General features: G+C 43.2%; 1 protein-coding gene across 1 annotated transcript in view; it reads right to left on the bottom strand.

Annotated features, from left to right (window-relative positions):
* The window catches only part of fut8b (fucosyltransferase 8b (alpha (1,6) fucosyltransferase)), a 140359-nt gene that overhangs the window by 109628 nt on the left and 4218 nt on the right, over nucleotides 1-26513 (bottom strand). The window contains exon 2 of the mRNA XM_079572740.1: nucleotides 332-450. Coding sequence (XP_079428866.1) covers nucleotides 332-450 — 119 coding nt within the window. The remainder of the gene's footprint in view (nucleotides 1-331; nucleotides 451-26513) is intronic.

Here is a 26513-nt window from a genome sequence, read left to right as displayed (position 1 = left end):
CAGTGTCTGCTTAAACTAATACCACCCATTGTGACCCATCCGCTGGGTCACTGAACTCAAAAACATGTTATTATCAACTTTGTTTAACGTAAAAAGTTGCATAGTGCACCTTTAAAGAAGACTGAATTAATAAGAACAAACATGTGTCAGAAAACTGTTATGTATTTATCAACAAAAAAAATGTAAATTGCTATCAGGTTTTCGATTCTTTGTGGTGTACACTGGATGCCCTCCCTGTAGCAGGACTACAGCGCTCAGAAAACTGCACGTATGTATATACTTTTTCCCCCCCTGAGATGGATCACCTCTGCCCTCTGTGGCGTGCCCTTACCGTCTCCGGTGAGCTTCTGAAAGCTGTGGATCTTCTGCTTGGCCCGGGTCAGCTGGTCCTCCAGGGAGCGCAGTCGTCCCGCCGCGAGTGAGCCCGCCTCGGCCTGCCCTTCCGGTATCCTGCGGCGGCGAGAAGACGGGGAGGGAGGTTATGGCACAAAGGACGAATCTTTGTGAATTTCTATCTGTAATTCATTCTGGACAATGGCTCTGTCAGAAAGCGCGGGCATAAAAACTAGAATGGAGTAGCTTTGATTAACTTTGCAACTTTCGATTCAACGACGGCAACATTTCTGAACAGATTCTTTAAGGTTTTTACGATCTTAGTTCTGTTTAAAAAATACTGGAAAAATGACAGAATTCCTTCTCATTCAGCAATAGAAATGTGTGCAAAATTCCACCATCAAAGTGCAATACAAACAGTTTTGGACACCTCAGCCTTGACATAACTGGAGTCTCACTTATAATGTACAGTACTTAAAGCTCCTCTAAGCGGCCCCGCTTTTGCCGGACCGGGATTGTCGCGTTCCCTTTTTGTGGTCAGAGAGGCCCTTCGAGCAGCGGAACATCTCTTTGTGAACCAATGCATTCATATTTTTCAGGCTGTATAATGCCTAATAACCCTCCCAAATAACAAACATCGGATCCAGTGTCTCGCCGTCCAATTGATTGGGCCAAATTGCATTAGAGGGATTAACCAGATCTCCTCTGTCTCGCTTGGAAATCCCCATTCAGCGTCATTAGAGACTCAGCCTCGGCGCTTGTTGCCAACGACTCTGAAAGACCATTGTCGCCGAAATACGTTTGTGCTGCCAGCGCTAATAATTGCGGCTAATATTGCAGCCGCCGAACCAGAGCCGCTTCTGTCGCCCCATCGCGGGTTAAAATTCCTGAGGTAATGCGGCGGAGTTGCAAGGCCTAAACGCGCCGCGGGGACGGAAGAAATATACGGCCTTAATTGCTCATTACGGTAGAAGTGATGTTTGGACTTTGGTTTTCGGTCCATTTCACGTGATTTACATTCGGGCAATAAGTCAATTAAAATGCAAATATGTGACTGTGATTAATGAGGGAAGTGGATTTGTGAATTCGGTCAAACTGTATGTATGTCCAAACATATGGCTTAAGCTGAGCACACGCTACACAATTTAGCGTGGCTAGTTGCAGAGAATTGTGTCTCATAGTGTGGGGGGGTCAGCTGCGGGACTCACGTGTAATGTGGGCGGTAGAAAGAAACAAAATCAGACATGCTGCAATTTGAAGCCCGGTTTAGGACAAACAGGATTTTACCGGTCTAAAAGTGGACATGCAGCAGCCAATGACAGAGAGGAACACTGTACTCACAGAACAATACCGCAGCTACTTCCCTTTTCATTTCTCTGTCCTAACAGTGGCACAAACAGCCCCACGCAGACCACACAAACAGCACAACATTATTTGAACACCTTAATCCTCAATTTTTACCAGCTACATCTCAACCCCAATTTAGCCACTTCCTTTGTTCGGACAATTCAGCTAATGTTAGCTACTTCTCTCCGTCGTCACGGGCTGAGGTCCACCTCCTTTTGTTTGGAAATCCACTATGTCCCACGTTGCCGACGTTTATGTCCATTTGACAGAACTATAAACAAGTTCAGGAAGACCTTGCAGCTCTGAGCTGTGTTGTGCTGACAGTGATCACATGATACTGTTGACCAATCCGGACACGCATGTGTTTCCCATGCTCGCAAACAGCGACATATCCTTGCCTATCTGGAGTCAGTTTTTCTCCTCCAAAAAGATAAATCAAGCAGACGAGCTGTTTGACTGACTCGTGCAGTGTGTCTGAGCTCATGAGTCTCAGTCGTATTGTGTGAACTGAACTCCCAGTCATTCAATAATCGAAATTCAGTCATGTAAAAGTGGACCCTGCATTCTTCACTAAATCTTTTCTGACCAAAAACAATCGTGCAGCGTGTGCCGTTTCACTGAGAGGTTAGATTCAAATGTTCACAGGTTCTCCAAATATGATCAGATTTCCATGTGTTACACACATCATTGGAAAGCTTGGAGACGACACTTTCCTAATCTGTGAATAGCTCAAAATGCACCAGAAACGACTTGTGTCCCTACTGTCTGTGCCTGGTCACATATTTGGATAGTGTTGTCTCGGAAGTTGACAGTTTTGCAACATTAGATTTGTGTGGATTTGTGTAGATTTGATGGTCCCGGGTTCGATTCCCACCTGGACAGGACCTTTCGGTGTGAAGTTTGCAGGTTATCCCTAAATAAATAAAAGGTAAATGCTTTGTTGGCCAATCATTTCAGCTGTCGATTAATGGTCATGCCCTTTAGCTATTAGTACAGGTTTTGGAGCTAGAAATGAAACGTGTCCGGATTGAAATGGTTTACATTTGTATAGACACTTGTAGATAGAAGAGATCCTTGGTTTGGTTAGCTGCAACGCTGACTCCATGAAAGATTTAGTTCTGCGGCGTCAAGACCAACTAATTTATCTGACGGAGGACAAATGAGTGATTTGCGATGCAGGGGATGGAGAGGAAAAACAGCGGAGTCCGCGAGAGTAAACAGGCGATTCCTCAGCCCGGATTTAGATGGATAGAAAGCTATTAAAACTGAAATATGTTCCATACACGAGGGGCATCGGGGGAAAGAGCTGCAGAGGCCATGTTAATGAGTCATCAAGCATCAAGGCATGTAAACTCGATTAGCTCCGGAGTGAAGAACATCACTGACTGCGGGCGCAAAGGAGTTATCAGGCCATTGTTCACAACGATCGCAAACAACCAGCAAGACAGGAGGGATTGAAATCAGGCAAAGGTTTTACACCATGTAAAATAATGTACTGACAAAAACCTGGAGAAGCCAGTTATTAAAAATCTGTAAAGGAAATCTCTTTTTGCCACGTCTTCACAAGGTTAAATGCTCTAAAACGAAATTTGGCTTGGAATTAGAAATCAAAAACAAGATGTTGGTTTCGGTTGGTGTTACTTCAAGCGGCGATGTCCTTGAGCAGTGGTTCCCGGCATGTTTTCCTTAAAGCACATTCTGGACACAGGCCAGGACCAACTGGTTCAAATCCGCCACCCCCACAAGTGCATGAAAACTTGAAAATAATTGCGAAAAGAGAAAACTGGAGAGTTCGCAACACTTGTACTTTCTCAGTAACCCTTAACCCTTTCAATTGTTCAGACAACTCTTGACACCTGTCCAGACCATTGACTGTAAACTAAGAGTGAGTGTGAGGGTGGCTTCCCCTATGGCGTACGTCTATGGTCCAGACTAAGCTCCAAGCCCCCCTGCAATCCCCGGTTTAAGTAACGAAAATGGCAACACTTATGTAAGTCTACCACATCTGGATCTGGACTTGAGAGCTGGTTGGGGATCCCTAGCCTTGAGTGCGAGAAAATGAAACTTCGAGAAGAAGGCCTTTTAAGCTACAATTGAATCTTAATATATTTTGGCAAACTAAAAGACCTTGTTATATAGATCAGAGTCTTTCTTTGTTCCAAGTGGAAGCTTGTATGTTAAGTGAGAAAACTGTCCCAAAACAAATCAGATGGAAAAGGGGGCCAAAGAAGTGTAAGGGAATTGAATCATCTCACAAAAAACACACATGGCAGTCGAACTAGGGCTTGGACAACTGCTTAATGATTACCACAGCCCCAAAACGTCTTTCCTAGAAAACCTTGTTCCCAAAGCTATTAGTTGACATCGATATCTGAAACTAGACTCGATGTGTTTTCCTTCGCTAGGTAACCGTCTGGCTGTGTGTTCAGACTCAGATTCATGAACGAGCCCCACGCCCTGATCTGTGAGTTACACCAGTGCAAAGGAAATGTGTATCCCTGTGAGGTCATGGGGTTTAAGGTTTCCAAAAGTGCACATTGTTTTAAAGGACATGGTGTGAAGTGGGTCAGCGGTTCTTGGAAGTGAGATGAGGCCGAGTGTCGCACGCAGAAGCAGTAAGTAATGAACAGCAATTTCAACGGATTCATGGATCATACTAATTATTAACTAACTTTTCTTGGAGAGATGTATATACTCATCAAGTGCCTTTTTCTTTAAATGCTAGTGCTAGGCTCAAACACAGGTACAGTATGTCCCAGCCTCCGTTATGTGCAACTCCTACAGAGGGACAACAGAGAGCATCCTGACCACTCTACGCACCCATCACACAGTCTCTTCAAGGTAAGGCCTTCAGGGAGGAGACTGCGGAATCCACGGGCCAGTTTCATACGCCAGGCCATCAAAAAAGCTGAACTTCCTCCCTTCCCTATGCTCACCACCCCTCACTCCCCACCTCCCGCTCCACAACAAGGATGAGAGAATGAACGATTCATTATTAAATGAATTGACAAATAATGGCTATGAAATTGAATCTTTGAATCTTTGAATAATATGGATGGCTCAAAGCTAAAACTGCAATATGAAATATGAAAGTCCCCTCCTGGAACCCCCACCTTAACGTGGTGAAGGGGTTTGAGCACCTGAAAGATCCTGGGAGCTCTGTTGTCGGGGGCTTCGTGCCCCTGGTAGGGTCTCCCAGGCAAACAGGTCCTACACTGCAAAAAGTATTTAACTAGATCAGTATAAACATCTCAATTTGAGCATAATAATCCAAAATGTAGTTGTTTTGACTAGTTAAGAAGTTGTTGGGCATTTGTCCTAGATTATTTCACTTGTTCTGAGATGTTTCTGACTCGTTTCGATACATTTCGTCCTTATTTCAGGTCATTTTCTTTGCCAATGGGGCAAGAAAATTGGTCTTATCTCATTGGCAATTTTACTTTCTTATTTCAAGTGAGATTTACCCTAGAACTGGTCTGAAATGTCCTCAAACAAGCAAAGTAAACTTGGTCCGATCAGGAAAAGTGTCTAAATGCGTGAAAACCACTCAAAACAAGATACATTTCCTCAATTCAAGTCATTTAAGCCAATGCTTGATATTTACTTTTTGTAGTGTAGCTGACGGTTCAGACAAAGAGCGGTTCAGAAGCCCCTTATGAGAGACCAACAGGCCCGTTTAATCGTGAGGCCGTCCTCCCGTGGACCCACCACCTGCAGGAGGAGCCATAAGGGGCTGGTGTAATGTGATTTGGGCAGCTCGGACGGCTGCCCCCACGACCCGGAAACTGACAAGTGGAAGAAGATGGATGGATGGAAATATGAAAGTGAGACTTGATGAAAGGTCATTACATTACAAATCAACAAACGCAGCCTGCATAACCATCTCACATGTGTTTGAAACTCGCCCTAACAGTGTGTGATGTACCACATAGTGAACGTGAAGTACGTGGTTCATATCCTTTGTAGCTTGTGAATTCGGTTAAAAAAAAAGGTGACTGTGTGTCGGGCCAAAAGCATGGCTTTTATAAATGACAACGTTTGCCAAGTCCAAACTGCTCATTTGTTTGCTCAAAATTATTGAAATCGTAGAATTCAATGTTGTATGGTTAGTAGGGCTGAAACGACTTATCGATTAATCGGCGACTAATCGATTATTGAAAGAGTCGACAACTATTTTAGTAATCGATTAATCGTTTTCTGGCTCACACAGACTAAAATGGAGCAAAAATGACAAAAAAATGTAGTTTTTTTTTATGACAACCTACTTTGATTTTATATATAGGGTCTGTAGTGGTTTGTACAATGTAAATTTCATGAATAGAGCCTTCAAAAAACATTTCCCTTTAGTTAACTCCATCAGCACTTCCTTAAACAGCTATAATGTGATAAAAAAATTGAAAAAATACAATTTTACTGCACCATTCACAGCGAAGCGATTAATCGATTAATCGTAAAAATTATCGATAGATTAATCAATTACAAAATAATCATTAGTTGCAGCCCTAATGGTTAGAGCTGTGTCTTGAAAAATATTGAAATTGATTCCATAATTCAGAATTCAGAACTTTACATAAAAAAATAAAACAAAACAAAAAACAGTTATATCAAACTGTAGTACAGCAAACTCATATGAGAACTTTAGGAGTGTAGGTCTTAAATTACATTTTTATTCATCATTAAACATTAAACCTCAATCAAACCTAAATTGCCAAGGTATGACACGGTATCCCACAAAAACAAGGTATTCACTAGATGTAGAAAAGCTCATGTTGGTGCATCTGATAAAGATGGGGAGCAACTCCTCAACTGAACCGCCCACACTTTGACCTCCCACCAGGCCTAGATCACGACTCAGAGAACCAGTCTTGTATAAAACAAAAAGGCACAAACTAAAAGGAACCAAAACGGTGAAGTACTGTGTCAACGCTTCTTGCAAAGCTCGCTTGCGAAAACCTTGAGAAGCGACGAACTGGGCCGCGTCAGGTCACGCCGATATAGACACAAAGCGTGGAAAACAACGCTCGCATCCTCGCACTCGACGGGCCCCGTGTGAAACGCATCCGCTCGCTGCTCCCTGGCGCGAGCCGCGAGGAGGTAAACAGAGGGAGGCAAATACACAAATGGATCCTGACGCACCCCGAAAGCGCCGACTAAACACGGCCGCGTCCTAATCAAACGCTACAGCAGAGGAGGCAGATGAGAGGGGAGGAAATAGGACTCAAGGGAAGGCGGGGAGGAAGCGAGGCGAGGTGTGCTGTATACAGTGCGGGCCTCAGAGGTACAGGGGGAAGCAGGTGAGGCTGAAACGATGCCGCCGCAGATGTTGCCCCGCTGGGTGCGATACCTCACGCTGTTATGGGCGCGAGGTGAGGCAGATGTCCTCCATGATTTATTCATCTATTTGTTTGTTTACCTACTCATTTATTTATCCAATTTACTGTCTTGTTTAAAGCAAGTCGGCCGGCTGCTGGGGTCTACACCAATCACCTCGTACTAAGCCGGCGACGAAGCTACACACCGACAAGCAAGACCTTTCCAAGCACCACCTCATGCACTCCTTTTTTTTTTTTTTATCTGACTTTTGTAAATGAGTGTTTAGCGGCTGCTGCAACTGGGTGCAAACTGTGTATACACCAGAAAAAAAAAGCAAACATCTTTTCTATATGCATTAGCGAACTCAAATGACCGTGAGTACTGCCTGAAGAAGTGTTTGAGAACTTCTTATCTAATCAATTATGTTGATTTGTTGTTTGGAAAAAAAGGCACTTAATGTCATTGAGTGCACCAAGCCAGCAACTGATTGAACTCATTTTTAAAAACAGCGAGTCTGCAAAAAGTTAAGGGTTCTGTATCCCAAAAACATCAACCTTTTTTAGATCTCTTAAAGGGATATTTCAGGATTTTTGACATAGGGCCTCATTTCCTAGTGTTCCAGAGTGTTGTTGATTTCTGGAGATATTTATTTTTGGTGATTCATGCAGTTCTTATATTTGAAGAGTTACGTGGCGCTAGGCTTGTGCTAGGCTAGTGCATTTCTATGGTATCAGCTAGACTGCATTAAAAACAGTCTTGCACACTCCACAGTGCACCGTTATAATCACTTATAACACCAGACTAACCATATAAATGTCTGTGTCGAAAGAATAATTTTTGGAATATAACTGACCTTGCATCACATGAATGATCGCATTTTGAGGGACTATTTTGTAGCAGATCACACTAGCTTATACAACGAAGCTGATGCTGCTCAAATATAAGGTATTATATTAAATGCAAAATGGTTAAAATTATTCTATCGACACAGACATTTATATGGTTAGTCTGGTGTTATAAGTGATTTGCCTCAGGTGCACTGTGGAGCGGGTCAGACTGTTTTTAATGCAGGCTAGCTGATACCGTAGAAATGCGCTAGCCTTGCATTAGCCTAGCGCCACGAAACTCTTCAAATATAAGAACCACTTGAATTACAAAAAAATATCTCCAGAAACCGCTTGAATTACAAAAAAATATCTCAAAAAATCAGCAACACTCTGGATAACTAGGAAATGAGGCCCTATGTCAAAAATCCTGAAATATCTCTTTAACACTGGTATAATGTTATATCATCAGTAACATACAGCAAGTGGCTTTGCATTAGTCTTGTTGAACTATCTGTTACACCTCCTTTCAATCACCTCCACCTCCAGCACCCGGTGGAGGTGATTGATGATTGCGCCTCCATATTTGGATTTGCCCCAAAGGGCTCCATGTGGCACTACGGCCAAAACGCGAAAATTGGTAAGAGGTCTAACACTGACCCGGATGTGCGTCAGCGTCCGCCATGATAAGAAACGTCCGAATTGGGCTGTCAGTGAGGAAGGAGTTCGGGAAAGGAGCCTCAATGCTAACTATCATAGCTACTTTTTTACCATAAGGACCTCTGGTGGTTCCTCATCGACGATTAGGAGCTATGTGCCATCCCATAAGTCACCGCGCCGCCAATCCCCCCACCTTCGAGTGACTCATGCGTAACCACTGTTGATTGACAGGCGCACATTTCATTAATAATATTTTTTTTTTTAAAGATTCTGCACAAGACAATCTTTACAGAATACACGTTAGAGTCACCACAGCACAGTCACATGTCCGTGTGTTGAAGAGCCGCCTCAGTAAACGGCCTAAATGAAGCCAGTTTGTGCTTTTGCTTTCATTTACAGGAAATGTAAAGCCACATTTTTTATTTCTGTGATGAAGCTGTGGCTGTTGAAGGTAAATCTGATCATCATCTGTTTTCTGTGGCTTCATATCATTATTGTCGTTCCTTAAAGTCAGTGGAGTGTTTTTTGTAGTCCAATACTATATGGGGATGTAGTTTTTTTCTGAAACAGCTGTTGATGATGTCACTTCCCCTGTGTTTTCTGCCCTGGGTCAGGACGGTTGGAGTGTACAAATGCTGCTGAAGCTCTAGTTCACTAACTGCATAGAGATCTAACAGGAGCTAGGATCAGGACATAGAAGCTACATATCTCATGGTTTCAGACACAGCCTGCATCCCCTTTCTCGGTGGGTACAGCCACTGACTAAGGACCCAAAGGTCCAGGTTATAAATCTAGCTCGTACTTCAATAATATAACCTAACCCCAACCTTTGATGCTGATCTTCACTAAAGGTTAGAAACACACTCGACACACTTAATTTGCAGTTATTTTATTATATTTATGAGTCGATGTTTATTTGGACATTATGTTTGCCTGGATACTTCACTTGCCTGAACTTTACATTGTCCGTTGAGTCAACTCCTGTTACGATATAGGGCTATACAGAACAATTGATTGATTATTTCTTATTTCATCAATATCATGCATGTGCACTCTGAAACAGTTTAAATTCTCCATTCTGCCTTTCCTGATGGTGCAGAGCAAGTCCCTCAGACCACTTGACTCCAAGAAGTCAAGCTAATAAAGCAGGAATGTGGAGTTGGGACAATGCTGCAAACAACAAAGTGATTGAAAGCAACAATATTTGCTTTTACTTATTAAATGTATTCCCAAGGACAAAGGGATTAGCACGCTAAATTAATATGCTAATCATTACACATTAAAAGTGGTATACAAATAGAAAAAAATCATTTTTTTTTTGCCAGTCATAAGCACGCATTGCCATAGCCATCATGGCGCTAATGTTAGAAACTCTAAAGAAAAAAGGGACTAACTGCACAACATTTCATTTGACCATGAGTGAGCCTCTGGTTGTGTTGTACGGAAAAATGTGGATCTCACAGTCAAAAGGGTCAAGAATGCATGGTCTAGAACATACGCCCCCTATCCGCAGAAATAAAGTTACACGTAGTTATGCCACAACGACTGCAGAGGGCGCAATTCTGCCCCTTTTGCTTTGGTTTTTCTGTGAAAGATTATTCTCTGTGAAGAAAATTCGAACAAAGACATTTTAAAGAAACGACAATGTGAGGCCAAGCCGGCATTTCCAGTCCAGAAGCGGGAACTTTCCGAGAAACATTCCTAACATCGCGATCTTTCATTACAATGACTTTATCAGCACTTTTCCCCAACTTTCAAGGGGCAGAGCAGAGCTTCGCCCTCGCGGTAATGCTAACAACAACTAGCCTGCAAACGCTTCTTTCAGGTTTGCAATCGCCAACAATAGTTCATAATACGGTATGATCCACAGCAGGTTCTTCTTAACCAAAAAATGAAAGAAAATATAGAAAATAGGGACAGCCTCTTTAGCAGCATATAAAAATAGTTCTTGCACATTTTCTTTCCTGTCTTTCTTAAGTTCCTTTTCTGAAGACTTCTCCACATAGGCGTGCACGACCATATGTAACCTAACAGAACTAAACAAGCTGGACTTTCTTTATGCGCCTGTTATGCTATGGCCCGTCTTTTTCCAGTAGCTAATCGTTTAATCTCCTCGTGTCCCTTTGCCTGCCTGATCCGTGTTATCTGCATACTCTTAGACAGTATCTTTGCCCGTAAACTGATTCGGCGCGGTGCATTCTTTCGCTGCATGTTCCAAAGCCCTAAGTATATTCAGCCTTAGCCGTCTCTGGGCTAATCTCAAACTGTCAGAAATGTCGCCCGCCGTATCTTTGACAATGGGGCCAGTGTTTGCGCAAAGGGCACGTATGGAAGTTTAGAGTATCCGTTCAGCGTTTAAAAGACTCGACAGACTAATAGTGTTACACGCGTATGGAGGCGGAGGGGGCTAGGCTAGCCGCACCAACGCGCACACGGGATTTTTACCGTTAGTGGCATTTACACATTCAAATGTCAGCCAGATTAGGCAGGATCGGCAATATAGAAAATGTTAAGACGGGATGGAGCGCGTGACTGTCTTGTCTTGTTACATGTGCAGCAGAGGATAGTCGCTCAGTAATATGAACTCAAATTTCACAAAACTGTATTGGACTTGTTGCAGACCTCCAGATGGGTAAAATGTTGAAGTATCAGTACTCTTACTTGTACACTGCGTTTCAAATTATTATGCAAATTGTATTTCAGTGCCCCAAGGCCTCGTGGAAGACCCAGGACACGCTGGTGGCACTATGTCTCCGAGCTGGCCTGGTGTCGCCTCGAGGTGTGTGTGGACCGGGAAGTTTGGGCATCTCTGCTGAGACTGCTGCCCCCGCGACCCGGCCCCGGATAAAGCGGACAAAAATGGATGGATGGATGGATATTTCAGTGCCACAAAGGTAAAAAAAAAAGATGTTCAATGAAACTCATGGATGGTATTGTGTCTCAGGGCTTTTTGAATCACTGACATCAATCTCAGACGTCTGGGATGATTAGTTTTCAAGTTAAGCCCAGTTAAGGGAAAAACTACTGAAAAAGGATGCTCCACATTATTAAGCAGACCATCATTTTCAAACAATATGGGAAAGAAAGAAGATCTCTCTGCTGATGAAAAACGTGAAATAGTTGAATGCCTTGGTCTAGGTGTGAAACCCTTTGATATTTCATGAAAGATTAAGCTTAATCATCGTAGATTTGTGGCTGATTCAGAGCACACACGGGTTTGTGCAGATAAAGGCACAATGAGGACGGTTTCTGCCAGACAAATACATCAGATTAAGAGAACAGCTGCTACAAAGCAGCAAGCAGGTATCTGAAGCTGCTGGTGCCTCTAGAGTCTCTAGAACAGGGGTCGGCAACCCGCGGCTCCGGAGCCGCATGCGGCTCTTTCATCCTTACACTGCGGCTCTGAGTGGCTTGGGAAAATAAATTACAAAAAAAAAAAAAAACTAATATTTAATTGAAGTGTGTTTTATTTGTGTTAGTTCTTTTAGATTGTAGTTCTAAATTGGAAGATTATTGTGTTCTTGACATGTTAGAATAAATATATTTTATTGTTTTTCGTCGCTCAAAATAAACGTCATACTCGTGAAAGCCGGTATACCCCATGGATCTATAATAATAACCCGCCAAAACGCCGCCTTTTCCTCCTCCTGCGGTTGTTCCTCCTGATGTTTGGGAGCCAGTCCCTGTCACCCCTTTTGCCCCCCCGCTGGAGAACCCCACTGTTGTATATTTGTCCCGATTTTCCCCGCGTTTGTGGGGAAAAAAGGGACAGTAAGAAGCGCCTTTCCCGCGGTCCCTGAATGCATCTCCCACGCTGCCTCCACTGACCAAAACAACAGCGCGTGGTTCCAGCAGCTACATCATGGATAAGTTAAGGCTTATTTACAACCTTAGACACGTAAAACAAGCGGCGGTGGGCGCGGGGCAGGTGAAGACAGGCCTGTGTTTGTGGATTATAAAGTTTTTTCAACTGGAGCTGAGAGACCAGACGAGTGAGAATCATGGATAAAGAGGTTTAAGAGCAGCGAGTTCTACGACGGATCCTCAGAAGATCGAGTGCACAGTGAGTGTAGTGTTTTTATGTTTATTCTGTGGAGTAAAGTCGGCCCTTAATGTGCGGCTATTGCACGGACTTATCTGACATGAAGCGCGTGCGTTTGTTGATGCGTTTGCCCGTGTTACACGTTGACAGGAGCGGGGTTGAACTGGTGTGACTGTCCCATAGACTGAAAAACTATTGTTATTCTTCAGTATATGGACAGGCCTGAGCTGTGTATTTGCTTTTTGTTTAACCCGATTTGGCAAGAGCCCAACGAGTCAGGGGCGCACGGCGGAGCGAGACGTCCCTGCTCCGCCTCCAGCCCGGTGTGCGCGGCAGCGATCTTGTCCACATTCGCCCAATTCTTGACAGATTTTTGACAGAACGCGACAATTCCCAATAACTCGCAGCAGAGCGCAACAGCGCGCAACAGCACGCAGCAGCTCGCAGCAGTGCGGGACGCATATTCGTGACCGTGCGCAATAATTCGTGCCATTAATCGTAACTCGCAGTAACAGGTCGCAACAGTTCGCGGCGGCGCATGAAACCTCTACCCCGTATCACCCACATTCGTGATCCTCGGCCACGGATGTGGATTCGTGGCATTCGTGACTTGTCGTCGTTATGTGTAAACCCAGCATTAGATGTCAAAATGTATTTGCGGCTCCCAGTGTTTTCTTTTCCGTGGAAACCGGATCAAATGGCTCTTTCGGTGTTAAAGGTTGCCGACCCCTGCTCTAGAACATCAAGGTGTAGGACCCTCCAGAGGCGGCAGTTGTGCATAAACCGTCTATCCGGTCTCCCCTAAACTGTTCATTGAAGCTGATGAACAGAAACGGCTGCAGTGGCTCAGAAATACATGAGGACTCATTTTCAAAAAGTCTTGATCACTGATGAGTGCCGTGTAACCCTGGATGGTCAGATCAGTGGAGTAGTGGATGTTTGGTGATTGGCCACCATGTTCCAACAAGGCTGTGACGTCAGTAAGGAGGCGGAGTCATGTTTTGGGCCAGAATGATGGGGAGAGAGCTGGTCAGCCCCTTTAGGATCCCTGAAGGTGTGAAAATGACCTCTGAAAAATATGTGGAGTTTCTGACTGACCACTTTCTTCTACAAAAAGAAGAGCCGTGCTTTCCCTAACAAAATCATCTTCATGCATGACAACGCACCATGTCCTGCTGTAAAGAAAACCTCTGCATAAAAGGAGAAACTCATGATGACCCAATGCTACCCTTTGGAGCCTCATGCAAAACATCAATGAGGGTGGGAGGCAGTTTTCATCCAAACGGCAACTCTGGGAGGCTATTCTGACATCCTGCAAAGAAATCCAAGCAGAAACTGTCCAAAAACTCACAAGTTTAATGGAATTAAGAAGTTTGAAGCTGCTATCAAAGAAGGGTAAAATGTAACTTGACCTGTTAAGATGTTTTTGATTGAAATAGCTTTTGATTTCAGTAAATATGTAACTAATGACCATTTTCAGTCAACTACAAGCTTTAAAATGTATTGAAACGATGAGTATAATAATTATTCGGAGTTTTTTACTATATTTATGTTTGGAAAAAATACTGTTATCACTGGGAGGTTTTTTTCAACCACATTCCGATGATCCTCTACCAGTTAAAGACTTGAAAATTGTGTCATTTGAGTTGATAATTAATACTGCTGAAGCGTTCGTGTCCGTACCTCCTGGGTTACATTAAGACACTGTGAGAATTTTAGAAGCCACGGTTTTTCCCGCTGAATGTCCAAATCAAGGTAACAAATAGCGTAACTCCCCAAGCAGTTGTCCAAATGTTCAGAAATAGCTGCGACAATAGGCTCAGGGTGCAAACAAAAAGCAAACGCTCCTCTGCTTCATCGTAATGAACAGAAAAGGAAAGCTGTGTGCCCCACTCACACACTCCTGTTCACCAAAACATCTGACAAATAGTTAAGCACAGCATGCAGTAACATAAAACCCAGAGCCCAGACTAGACTGTAGACCTAATGACAATATAATAAAAGAGTAATCATAATTATGAGTTGTATAAGTAGTCAAGTTTACTGCTGTTTTGTATTATTCGATGTATTTTTAAATGCAAAAGAGTCTTGAAGCTGTTTTATGGTTTTAAAAGAGCAACAGGAAAGCAACAGAAAAGCATCAAAAAAGCGACACAAATGTGATGAAAAAGTCATAAAACATTGACAAAAAAGTGAAGAAAAACGTTTCCCACAGTACGGAATGAAGTTAGCGACTAGTTTATCTGTAATTGACAACCAAATGGGCAAATGCAGACCGAGCCACATTTAAATCCAACATGCAGCGGAGTGATCGGGGACTGGCCAGTCAGCAGCTTAAACCATTAAAAAGCAATTACGCTAAATGGCGGTCAAATCATTTATCTAAATATTGACTTCTTGATTGTGTGTGTGTGTGTGTGTGTGTGTGAGAAAGAGAGATGCGTGAGCTATACTTGCGATTGGACGGTCAAACGGGAGCCGGTGTTTCTATCCCGGTATTTCCCCATGAGGGATTAGCGGTGTCTCACACGAGTAAAGAGATGTTTCAAGATAATGTGGCAGACAGTGAGTTACTGATGGACGCAGTCATGTTAAATGCACAACGTTGGCGGGAAATCTGATGTAAGAGTCTTTTCTCAATTGCAATTCTGTGTTTTTCCGAGTACTTTTGCTTTGAAAGTGAACAAACTCTTCCGAAAAGGAGTTTGCGACTCGCTTTTTAACGCGTATGATAATGAAGGTGCAGAACATTTCAAATCAGAATCATTAATCTATTGGAATACTTACACTATGCCTTCCTATACATTAAAAATAGCCTTATAAGTGCTTGAATTACCAGAATTTGTGCTGATTTTGAGTGAGTTAGGACTGTCTTATGTCCAATGGAACAAGATTTTTTCTTGCTTTTAACTTTATTATATTATTTATTATATCATTATGAGCAATTAATGCTCATTGGAAATCTTATTTCAAGACGGTCCAAACCTACATGAAATATATATAGATATTTAGTCTGGGGACCACCAATTCATTTTCTCGTAGGAGAGGTGTGGTTTACGATCGTCCATAGCCGTTTATTGGACGCTACGAATGTCTATCATGCGTCTGCACGAGGCCACAGCCAATCGTATCATCGTATCAGATCACGTATGACGTACACGCTGTAAACTTTCGAGCTAAACTATTTAGAACATGGTAAAGCTTGATCGAAAAATAGCGTCGCGTCTGCTGCTGTCATGTTTGATCCGTAAATAAACTTTCTTTTTTTTAATCTGTAAATAAACTACAAGCTTCCGTGTGTCGAATAGCGCGTCATCATCTTGTCCTCCCTCCTTCTTCTGTGATTGGTTCCCAAATCCATGCGAAAATTTTGGCCATGGTCCCCAGGCTGCTGTGCAGTTCCAAATGATTCGAGCGCACACAGCAGCATGGCATTAGCCAGGTTAGTAAATTGTGTTAATTCAAGCACATTTTAAGCCATTTATCCAACAACATTAAAGGGCCTATATCATGCAAAATCGACTTTTTGGAGCTTTTAGCCATGTTCTAATGCTATTTCCGTATCAAACCCCCTCTTACTGCTAATAATACATGCGGAGTTAACTGAATCGAACTGTCGTGTCTTCCGAGTTTGCAACATACCCCCAGAAAATACTTATATTTCTCACAAAAATGAGTACTCCATAGTGGTAGTGGTACAATATATCATATAAAAACCTATAGTTTACTTTGGGATGGCTAATATAGCATGATACAGATCCTTTAAGTACAATGCTATAGCTCATTGAATAATATTGTTTAATCAGATGTGTTGTGAGCCCTGATTTGAAGAGTTTGGAAGCCAGTATTTGAGTTGATAGTTTTGACTTACTGTAGCACCAAATTCAATAGAAACCACATCTTTTCATTCCCATTACAGTCCGAAGTATGTAGCCTCTGTCCGCCCGGCGTACAGCTGTTTGGGTCGGGGCACCATTGATCCGCTTGTTGGCACCGCGGTGAGAGAAATAACATATAAATTAGATAAGTGCACAGACTCCCCGCTCTCACTCCCCATTTCCTCTCGGCTGCTCTGTGCTTAGTGCCGCTCTGGTGCCATCCATCACGGCGCCCCCTCCTGGCCCCTCCCCTCCCGCGTGTGCTGGCATGGCTGCAGGGGACCTGAACCCGGGCGCTATCCGTCATCTGCGCTGTCCACGGTTCACCCGCACAGCCATGGGAGGAGGGGGGGCGTCAGTCCTGCAGCGTTTATTAATCGAGGTCGTCGTGTCAGAGTTGGGTCAAAGGACTGGGTTTTTGAGAAGAGCTCGATTCTTTTTACCACACGCTTTCTAAACATGTCCAGGAGCTCTACAACACAGAGTTACAAGGTTTTCAACGTAGGAACACCTCGTGGATGTGATTTGCAAAGAAAATGGTTCACTGCTTTTGCAACTTGCTGATACTGATCCTTCAAAAGTCGATTGGAAACAGAACAAAGAGGTTGGTAATACTACTACTACTACTACTACTACTACTACTACTACAATAATTCTGGTCTGGACATGGCATGTTAATGAACACACATGGGACTCATGCAAGTAAACAAGCCACGCCGGATTGTAACCATGGACTAATTTCCATCCATTGACCCACACTCACACTCTCAAAGACTCTCATTCATCCAGGCCTATTGTAGATGTTTTTAGTGGTAGGGGAAACAGGAGGACCCGGAGAAAACCTACATAGGGACAACATGCAAACTTGGACGATCTTTCTGTGTTATTTAATAGCATTTTAATGACCACATACGATATTTTTAATGCCACAAACTTAACAAATGTTTGCATTCGTTATGTGCTAGTTATACATAATGTTTTGCAAACATTAGATAAAGCAGATGCATTATGAATAAATATTTGTGTATAATTGAGAAAAACATTTACAGAAAACTTAAAGCAGTACTAAGTAACTTGTTTAGCTTAATAAATCCTTTCCGTAGTCCCTCTGGGGGTAATACAAGTGTTGATGGGATGATTGGGGGGTCTTTCATCTCCCCCTGGTGTCTCTGAGCAGAAAACCACACCTGCAACTTTCCCTGCTCCGACTACACACACTAATACTAACAGGCTAACGGGCAAAGCTAACTGCGAGCTAGCGCCACTTAAACAGTATTTACAGCAATGAGTAAAAAAACCATAACATGCTACGACACCTGCAGTGGCGCTTATGGCCTCTAGGGGCACGAGTCACTAAGTTCTGCTTTAAGCAAAACCACAATTCAATGTGTTTCAGAACATAGTTTTTAAAAATATGTGGCAAAAAAAAGTTGAATTACTGGAATCTACTGAACTCTGCAGGCCCCTCAAAGCAGAACACTATAGTCATTTTTCATTCACTCCATATTAGTCGTGATAAGCTACTAATGTAGCCACAGCTGCCCTGGGGTAGAGAGGCTGCCAATCTGCGCCATCACCCACAACTCACTCACACACCACATTTACAGGCAATGGCATCAGTCGGAGCAAAGATTTGATCCATGGACGAATGCTCTTATCAACTGTCATGCTATTATTACTACTCCCTCAACTGCTACTTCTACTTCTACTACCACTAGTATCTTTAATATTAAAACCAAATGTTACCTTTGCTTATAGTCTGCCCAAGTCAAACTGAAACACTCCTAAATCCTAAGTCCTGTTTTCCTGCTGAAAACGGCTGCACTGTTGTCCCCCTGTCGGGAGGTAGAGTGGCTGGTTGCCCGGGGTGACAGACAGCTGTCTGAAACGCGGGAGGCGGAGCCAGTCGCGCCGCTCTCTCCCGACCCCTCTCTCACCTCTCATTAAGCGCTGGCAGCCGATTGGCGGACCGGCACAGCACCTGTCACTCAAACCCGCCCGGGAAGAGGACCTGGGATCAGCGAAGCGGCGGGCTGGATCCGCGGGCCGCGCCAGGTGACGCCAATTCCAAAAAAACATGACTGATGGGTTTATTAATATCACATGACAACGCATTTTTAAAAAGCGCAGGTCGCTCAGCACAAATGGAGAGCGGCTAATCAGATGGGCTTCTAGAGTTTATTGGTGCATTTTAAAAGCCTAATAACACACACTCTATGAACACATTGACCCCTAACCTACAGATATTTAGCTAAATGTGACCCATCACGGAAATGGAGGAAACAACTAGTTTTTTAGGCATTTTGAGTGAGACATAGATTACGAAAGTGTAGTCTCCAAGCTTTCCAGTGATGTGTAACACATGTAAATCTGATCATATTTGGAGAATCTGTTAACAGTTCAAGCTAACCTGATTTTCTCTTAGCTGAGAAAACAGCTTCTAAACTTTTGGGCTGTTCTCGCATCGGCTCGGAGTGACAACAGGGCTCATTTACATCTCATTTAGATAAGCCATACCCGCTCCCCCCGTAAAGCTGTAAAGCACGGGGGGAGAAAAGGCAAAGAGCAAGAAAAATGTGCCATCAAAGACAAAAAAAGTAGGGATAGGTAATATATAAATAAATATCTCTTGCATAAATCCACTTCCCATAGAGTCTACCTCTACAGCAACTAGCAACACAATGACAACTAGCAACATTATCCCAACACACACACACTTGACCAGAGGGAAAGAAGAACGCACACACGGTCATTAGTGCCATGGACAAGGACTACGTTATATTATCCATAACCTGCACACATGGCTTACGCCCAAAAAACAAAACGCAAACAAATCCAACCCACTGAACACACCACATTAACCTTACAGCGCAACAATGGCCGCATCAAAAAGCAAACAGACACGATGGCACAGCGGCCACAAGCCAAAAAAAGCAAACTTTCACTCTAGAGTGCGGATCGGGCTGATTTTTTCTGTCCGAGCCCGGCCCTCGTCCGACAGAGCAGTGATCAAATCCGAACCGAGCCCGACAGGCATTAAGATATTTGTGTCCGAGTCCGACCGAGCCCGACACATTTAAAATCACAATATTTCCATAAGCCTAATGACACAGTAGGATACCATATTGTTTGTGTGGAAAAAGTCAGATTTTATCCATCAAAAGGCATTCGGAACGTCAACACAGATGAGCGGAGCACGCACGGCAGCACGCACGCACGTACGCGGAGCAACAGTTTTACCTGTGCGGTCACTACACGTGTTTCGTTGTCACAGCAGTTCACAACTTCTTAAAAGCATTACTGCGTGCGCACTGCGCAGTGCATAAGCGGGTTTAAATGCCGCATCTTCTATTTATTTATTTATTTATTTAGTTTTTTGACAAATGAACGCTTGCAATGCATGAAATGAAACAGACCCATTTTATTTTCATTTTTTATTATCGTGCTGATGTGTCCGAGTCCGACCCGAGCCCGAAAATAAGTTCTAAATATTTGTCCGAGTCCGACCGAGCCCGTCGGGTTCCGACGGGTCCCGTCGGACGTCGGACGGGTTGCAGCACTCTATTTCACTCACCCGTTCGCAGTAACCTTTTGCGGGCCTTCTGCCAGTCATGATCAAATCCACTTTCCTCACTCAGCTATTTTCAATGTAGAGTTACGAGCTACATCCTTCTGTCTTAAAACACGCTCTGAAGGAGTTGGCTCGGGAAACGTAGTGGTCAGCAGGGGGCGCTGTGTGCATGCTTACAGCCAGGGCATCATCAGTCGCACTGGAAAAGTTAGCCTGGAAAGGTTCACTGTGTTCACGCAGAAAAACAAACTTCTGCAGTAGTATTCCATGTAGTAGTATTCCAGCGTTACCATTCAGCTACTCAGAGCGTTAGCAACAGGGGACGACCTCCAGGATCTCACCCTGAGATTTCCCGCTTTTAAATCTACCAACACTGTTATCTAAAACATCTCAACTAAAAGAATCTGCCAAAAAGCGAAATAGGGAACTCCTTTCAACTCCTTTTTCAACTTGCTTAATGATCACCGTGATAATACCGTCAATATAGCAATGATTAAAATAAAGCATTTTGAAGCTGACCACCAAACTTGTGAACCAGTAACAACACTTTTCTTTGTAGGTCATTTTCACCGACAAAAAAATCCGAATTATCAAAGAACAGCATGTCCGCGCTACGTTGCAAAGCCCGTATCGCCACTAGCGACTTGCAGTCCTTCAGGATCTCTAAAGTGTCTATCACTGCTGATCAGATAAAGATGTTTCGATCCAACAAACACGGCCCAAACTTTCAAACACATCCATCTCAACTTTATCTGACGTGGTGCGAAGCTGACAGATTTATTGGAAACTATACACTGAGACTGTGGGGGCATCCCGTAATAATCGCCGCATCACAATAACAACAAGCCACAATCTCTCTCGTAAAAAGATACAACCAGGTAGTGGAAGGTGAAGGCGGCAGACATCGCTCAAGTGAATCTGGGATTGCCTTGTGACTATCGATGGGCTACATATGGATGTTACCAACTGTTCTTTCTTTGACAAAACCCAAAAATCACAACCAATCGCTTACAAATAATAATAAAAAAATCACACAAAGGGTACAATTCACTTCGGATCAATCGTTTTCATTTGCTCCATATGATACACTTCTTTCAGTTTATTTTTTCATCGTAATAGAAGAGATTGTAATCCTTTTCTTTTCAATTCTTTTCAATTTCTTTTCATTAGTGTTTTTAATTGGAAAATGCTACAATTTGATCTGAGGTTGCTTGAGAATATTCCCAATGTAGTCCGGTTCACTATGTAATTTCAACAGATTTTTGTGGAGAGTATCAAAACTATACATTTTTTAATCCTTTTATTAAATAAGAAATCAGAAAACTGTGTCTGTTTGCTCTGATATGTACAAAAAGGTGCAATAATAAATTGAACAAACATTTATATGGGGAGTAAAAAACTTAGTTTGGCGGAATGTAGGAAATTTGACAGAAAATTTCATTTGGTCGTTCCAATCAAAAGGTTTCATGTTTCATGGAGTTACCGTAGCGATGACCAGAACAGACAAAAAGTATAATTGCACAATTTTACCAAATGACAAAGGCAAATGGAAACATTGTTTTTCTCATTGCTGATACCATAAGGCAGGGGTAGGCAACATCAGGGCTGGGGGCCAAATCCGGCCCTCCAGCACAGAACCTCTGGCCCCCAATATGAAGAAGAAATATGCCGAATTTTAAAGATGTGACTGCGCTCTTTCCGCTGCTGTAAACAGGAAGTCTCTATCACTTTCGGTCCCGGAGATATCTGCATTTTTATCGGCCGATTTTGGCCGATAGCACGATATTGAAAATATTATGTCGGCCGATATATATCAGTCGGGCCCTATTCAGAATACGTATTTAGAAAACTGATTTTGAGTAACTGTATTCTGTTAAAGTTACTCTTTCATTTGAGGGTATTTGTAATATAAGGAGTACATTGAAGTACTCAATCGCTACATTTCAGCTTCAGATTCATAACAATAAGAAAGAGAAGGTCAAAACAGCCTGGGAAAAGTTTAGCCCGACATCATTCAGCCCATACTCAAGAAAAAAGGTCGAAGATACATTAGGCAACATTCAGAACTAAGATTAATACCAATAGGAAGCACTCAATGTGCGCATATGTAACTGAATATTGTTGCTCCCATCTGTCTTTCTGAGCGAGAGGAGGTTTCGATTAATGCCCTGTCAGCGGGGCGGTTGTTCGGAAACTTGTACAACACGGGGAACTTCATGTTCTGGCTGCGGATCGTCATGAAAGTGCTTCTGAAAGGGAAGGGGGCTGAGCGTGTAGCAGGAGCGGTCTATCTGAGAGCCAGCGGGATGTTACAGAGAGCAGGGGGGGTGGGGGGCGGGGGGGCTGAGGGCTGGAGCGGTGCCAGGGCACAGTCAGCACTTTGGAGGGGACGGACGGAGGGGACGACGGAGCAGTGCAATGAGTAGGGACACTGAAAGCCAAGTACAGGCATTATTAGGGTTATTCTGTAAACCTATTACAACAGTACAAGTTATCAGCAACCTAAAGCTGGGGACACTCAGGAGCACTGTTAGCCCCATACTGACAAAAACAATGTGTGTGCTAGGGCTGGGTACCATTAAACCAAACCAGTGTGGTATCAAAAGCAGGCATCGAACAGAAATGTATTCAAGTTTTGATGCTGTTGGTCATCAAAATATAACAGACAAAAAAAGTGAAACACAAGTTGGGAAAAAAAATAAAAGAAATAAAAATGGGGACAACAAGTGGACAAATTTGGGAAAAAATTGGGAAACATTTTGAAAAATGTTGTTAAAAAAAAAAATTGGCAAAGAAAATTGAAAATTTAGGGGAAAATTTGGAAAAAAGTGGAAAAATTTGGGGAAATTTTTGGGGAAAAACATGAAAAAACTGGGGAAATGTAGGGTAAAATAGAAAAAAAAACTTTAAAATTTTGAAAAATGTGTTAAAAAATAAGAAAAACTTTTGTAGTTAAAATAAGTTGTTTTTTTCCACCTCAAACAAAAGATGCAAATGCAAAAGAAATTAAATGAAAGGAATAAACATTATTGTTCTGTTTTATGGTTCTATATGACAAATAATTTAGCATAGGTATCAAAAAAAGTATCATTCAGGTATCGGTATCAAAAACCAAGTATCGTTAAAGCAGTACTAAGTAACTCTTGCCCCTAGAGGCCATCAACACAACTGCAGGTGTCGTAGCATGTTGCGATTTTTTTACTCATTAATTGTCTGTGACAGTAAACACTACGCTGACAGAAAAGACAAAGGGACAGAGGGATATTGTACATCCAATTATACAATGGAGATTTTTTTTTTCACTCAAACTTGGCTGTAAACACTGTTTAAGTGGAGCTAGCCTGCAGTTAGCTTTGCCCGTTAGCCTGTTAGCTTCTTCTTTGTGATACTATTAGTGTGTATTGCGCCACCGACCCGGAGTTAGCGGAGTTGCAATTGTGGTTTTCTAACTAGAGACACCAGGGGGAGATGAAAGACCCCCCCCCCAATCACCCCATTAACACTTGTATTACCCCCAGAGGGACAACAGAAAGGATTTATTAAAGTAAACAAGTTACTTCGTACTGCTTTAAAGTATCGCTATGGACATTTTTTTTTTAAACAGTACCCAGCCCTAGTGGTGTCAGTGCGTCTGTGTTAATGGAAAGACACAGACGTTCATATTTACGACAGCCAATCAGGAGGCACCATCAGCAAGGGAGACTGAGAGACCCAGACCCTATACCTGAAGAGGTACACAGCCTGGACACCAACATGAGAGGGCCGTGTGACACTGGCTCCCCCCCCCCCCCTCCATCCTCCATATCCCCCCCCCTCTCTAGACTCGACCCTGATCAACAGGAGTGCCCGGGCCCCATCTGCGGCGCGGTCCGCTAAAAGCCATCCCGTTTCCCCCAGCACTGCGCGTACCACCTTTTGTTTTGGAGCCAATTCTGAATAATTACAAAAGCAAGGGGACTAAATGAGGGACCAGCTGTCTGAGGTGAGGCGTGTGCGGATGAGAGCGTGTGTGTGTGTGTGTGTGTGTGTGTGTGTGTGTGTGTGCGTGTGTGTGTGCGTGGATTCTCACTCATGGAGGCACAACATCAAAAAGAATGGGGGAAAAGCACTCGGGCGGCCAAACGCGGGCTCTGAAGTCGTCTACTTTAAGATGAACTACATGATTTTGCTAATAGTTTCCTCCCGGGTGTTTCCAAGCAAATCCCTTCGTCCAAACATGGTACATGGTTCATTTTCAGCTTCTCTGTTCACTTCATGAGCATACGTGACACCTCTGGTCACATCGAAACAAATCAACAATATACGCAACCAAAGCTTTCCCATTATGATCTCATTCCTTTTCACATAAAAGACCGCTCTATTCAATCAATCAATCAAATGTGCTCATCATTAAGTAAATGATTAAGTAAAATTAAGTAAACACAGTTTATATATGTGCATTCATATTTATTTATGGAGCGCGTTTGACTAAAAAGAACCATTTATAATAGGGCCTGACTGATATGGATTTTTAGGGTCCGATACCGATATCGATATGAAGCCATGGTCGAAATCGAGAGGCACCTCCACTGTGAGGTCGCTTCCGGGGGAAGGCTCCACTGTCATGATGGGAAGTGCGGACATTATTTGGGTGGGGGGGCAATTTTTTTTTTCGTAGGATGGGAAAGGCCTGCCGTTCCCTGATTGGCCAGTTGCCCACATTGGCAGCCAATGATAAGTGGAGCAACAAAACAGCACTAGTTTAGACTAATCCGGTGGGGGTTGAGAGGTCAATAGAGGTGCATTTTTCATTTTATTTCCAGTACAAGCATTTATAAGGCAAGGCAACTTTATTTATACCACGCATTTCGTACACAAGGCAACTCAAGGCGCCTACAAGGCAACTCAATGCGGCAGACATCATACGCATGCCTTTATAAGCTTGTATTTAAAAAAAAAAAAAGACCCTAATCCAAACCTTAAGGACAGTGGAGTTTACAAAAGGTGTCTTTCAGGCGTTAGTATGAAGCTGACCAATCAGGGAGTCGATTGTCCTGTGCATTTCCTGTCCTGACAGTGGAGGCGGCTTGAGAGTGGAGCCTGTGGTGGTGGGACCTTACAGTGGAGGCCTGAGGCAGGACCTCTTGGATATATATGCTGCTTTTAAGACATTTAATTTGATGTAATAAAGGGGGAGCTTGTTTGAAAGACAATAATCAGTAGAATCAGAAACATAAAAGGGTAAGTCTCTATCTCTTATGGACATTGTTCAAAAGTTTACAACATGAAATATTAAAAATAGGTGAACAAATAGGAGCGATTTTCTACGCGATGTTTCTCCGTGCCTAGGAATGTGTGGGGGCTCTTTGTAAAGCTCTAACTGAGCTCTTTCCAATGCAAACAACAGGATCACTTTCGTATAGCAAAGAAATAGCCCTAATCTGGCCCTAATTTACAATTTGACATTCATTTACATAATTTGGATAAAAATGCTAAATGTTTGGGCCAAATCCACCAAACCAAAAGCCAAACAGTAAGCATGGGTCGCCTCTAGACACATGAATATTTCATTTAGGAAGTCATGATTCACAATTAAACACGCCATTTGCAGTCGTACTCACTTCCATCCGATGACCCGCTTTCCCCCATAAGTGCACAGCCACGGGAGGAAGCGAGGCATATGAAGTGCCTTGCCTCATGACACAGCAGCATTTACACGAGCCAGAGCTGGGATTGAACCGCCAACCTTGGGGTCAGTGGCCCATATGCCGCGCACACAAACACACACCAACAAACGCCGGTGTTTACATGGGGCCTCGCAGAGACGCCATTAGCATGCAGCGCAAAGCGGAGCGACCATCTGCGCCTGTGCTCCCGACGTGTGAACGCCGCGGCGCGGGTAATAGCCTCGTACAACGTGCCAAAATAACAATACCAAATCTGGCGAGGTCGCGCGTGGTTTCTCCGTCTGTCCACCTCGCACGGGTTCTTCTGCAACACCGGTCAACTTCACAACCAGCAATGTCTCCGCTAGCATTTGTTCCGCGCGCGTGAGATCTAATTAGCGCCGATTTTCTTCTTTAACCAAAAGGCAAACTCGGCAATCATCTCGCTCCGTACAATCTCGCGTTTGTGCAATTAGCTTGATTAGGCAAACCGAGGGGCGTCGAGAAACTGCCCGACTCAAGGAGCGCGAGAGACCAAGGAAATGCAGGCGAAGCCTCAGGAAGTTTTCAAGTGGACTCCGTATAGTCCCTTTAAGTTTGCAAAGAGAGTGGAATTTGAAAGCACTACTTTCTCTTCGCTGCGTGACGTCACACGTAAGTAGGTTTCGGGGCAAAAAAAAAAAAAACTTTTCTATTTTATTGTCAGCCTGGACACCAGCAGAATGAGTGCAACAGCCACTATAAGTCACTAAACCCTGGGAATTATGTATCTCTGCGATAAAGATCAACCAAACTCATAAGACAGTGGAATATTTATGGATAAACATGAGTCAGACACGTTTTATTTCACATGGATTTTACATGAATGAAGAAAACAGCTTGGATTATTGACTTTTTGTC

This window comes from Gobius niger (assembly GCF_951799975.1).
Source record: "Gobius niger genome assembly, chromosome: 15".
Classification (NCBI taxonomy): Eukaryota; Metazoa; Chordata; class Actinopteri; order Gobiiformes; family Gobiidae; genus Gobius; species Gobius niger.
Note: the sequence above shows the minus strand (reverse complement) of the source record. Positions and strands in the feature narration are given on the sequence as shown.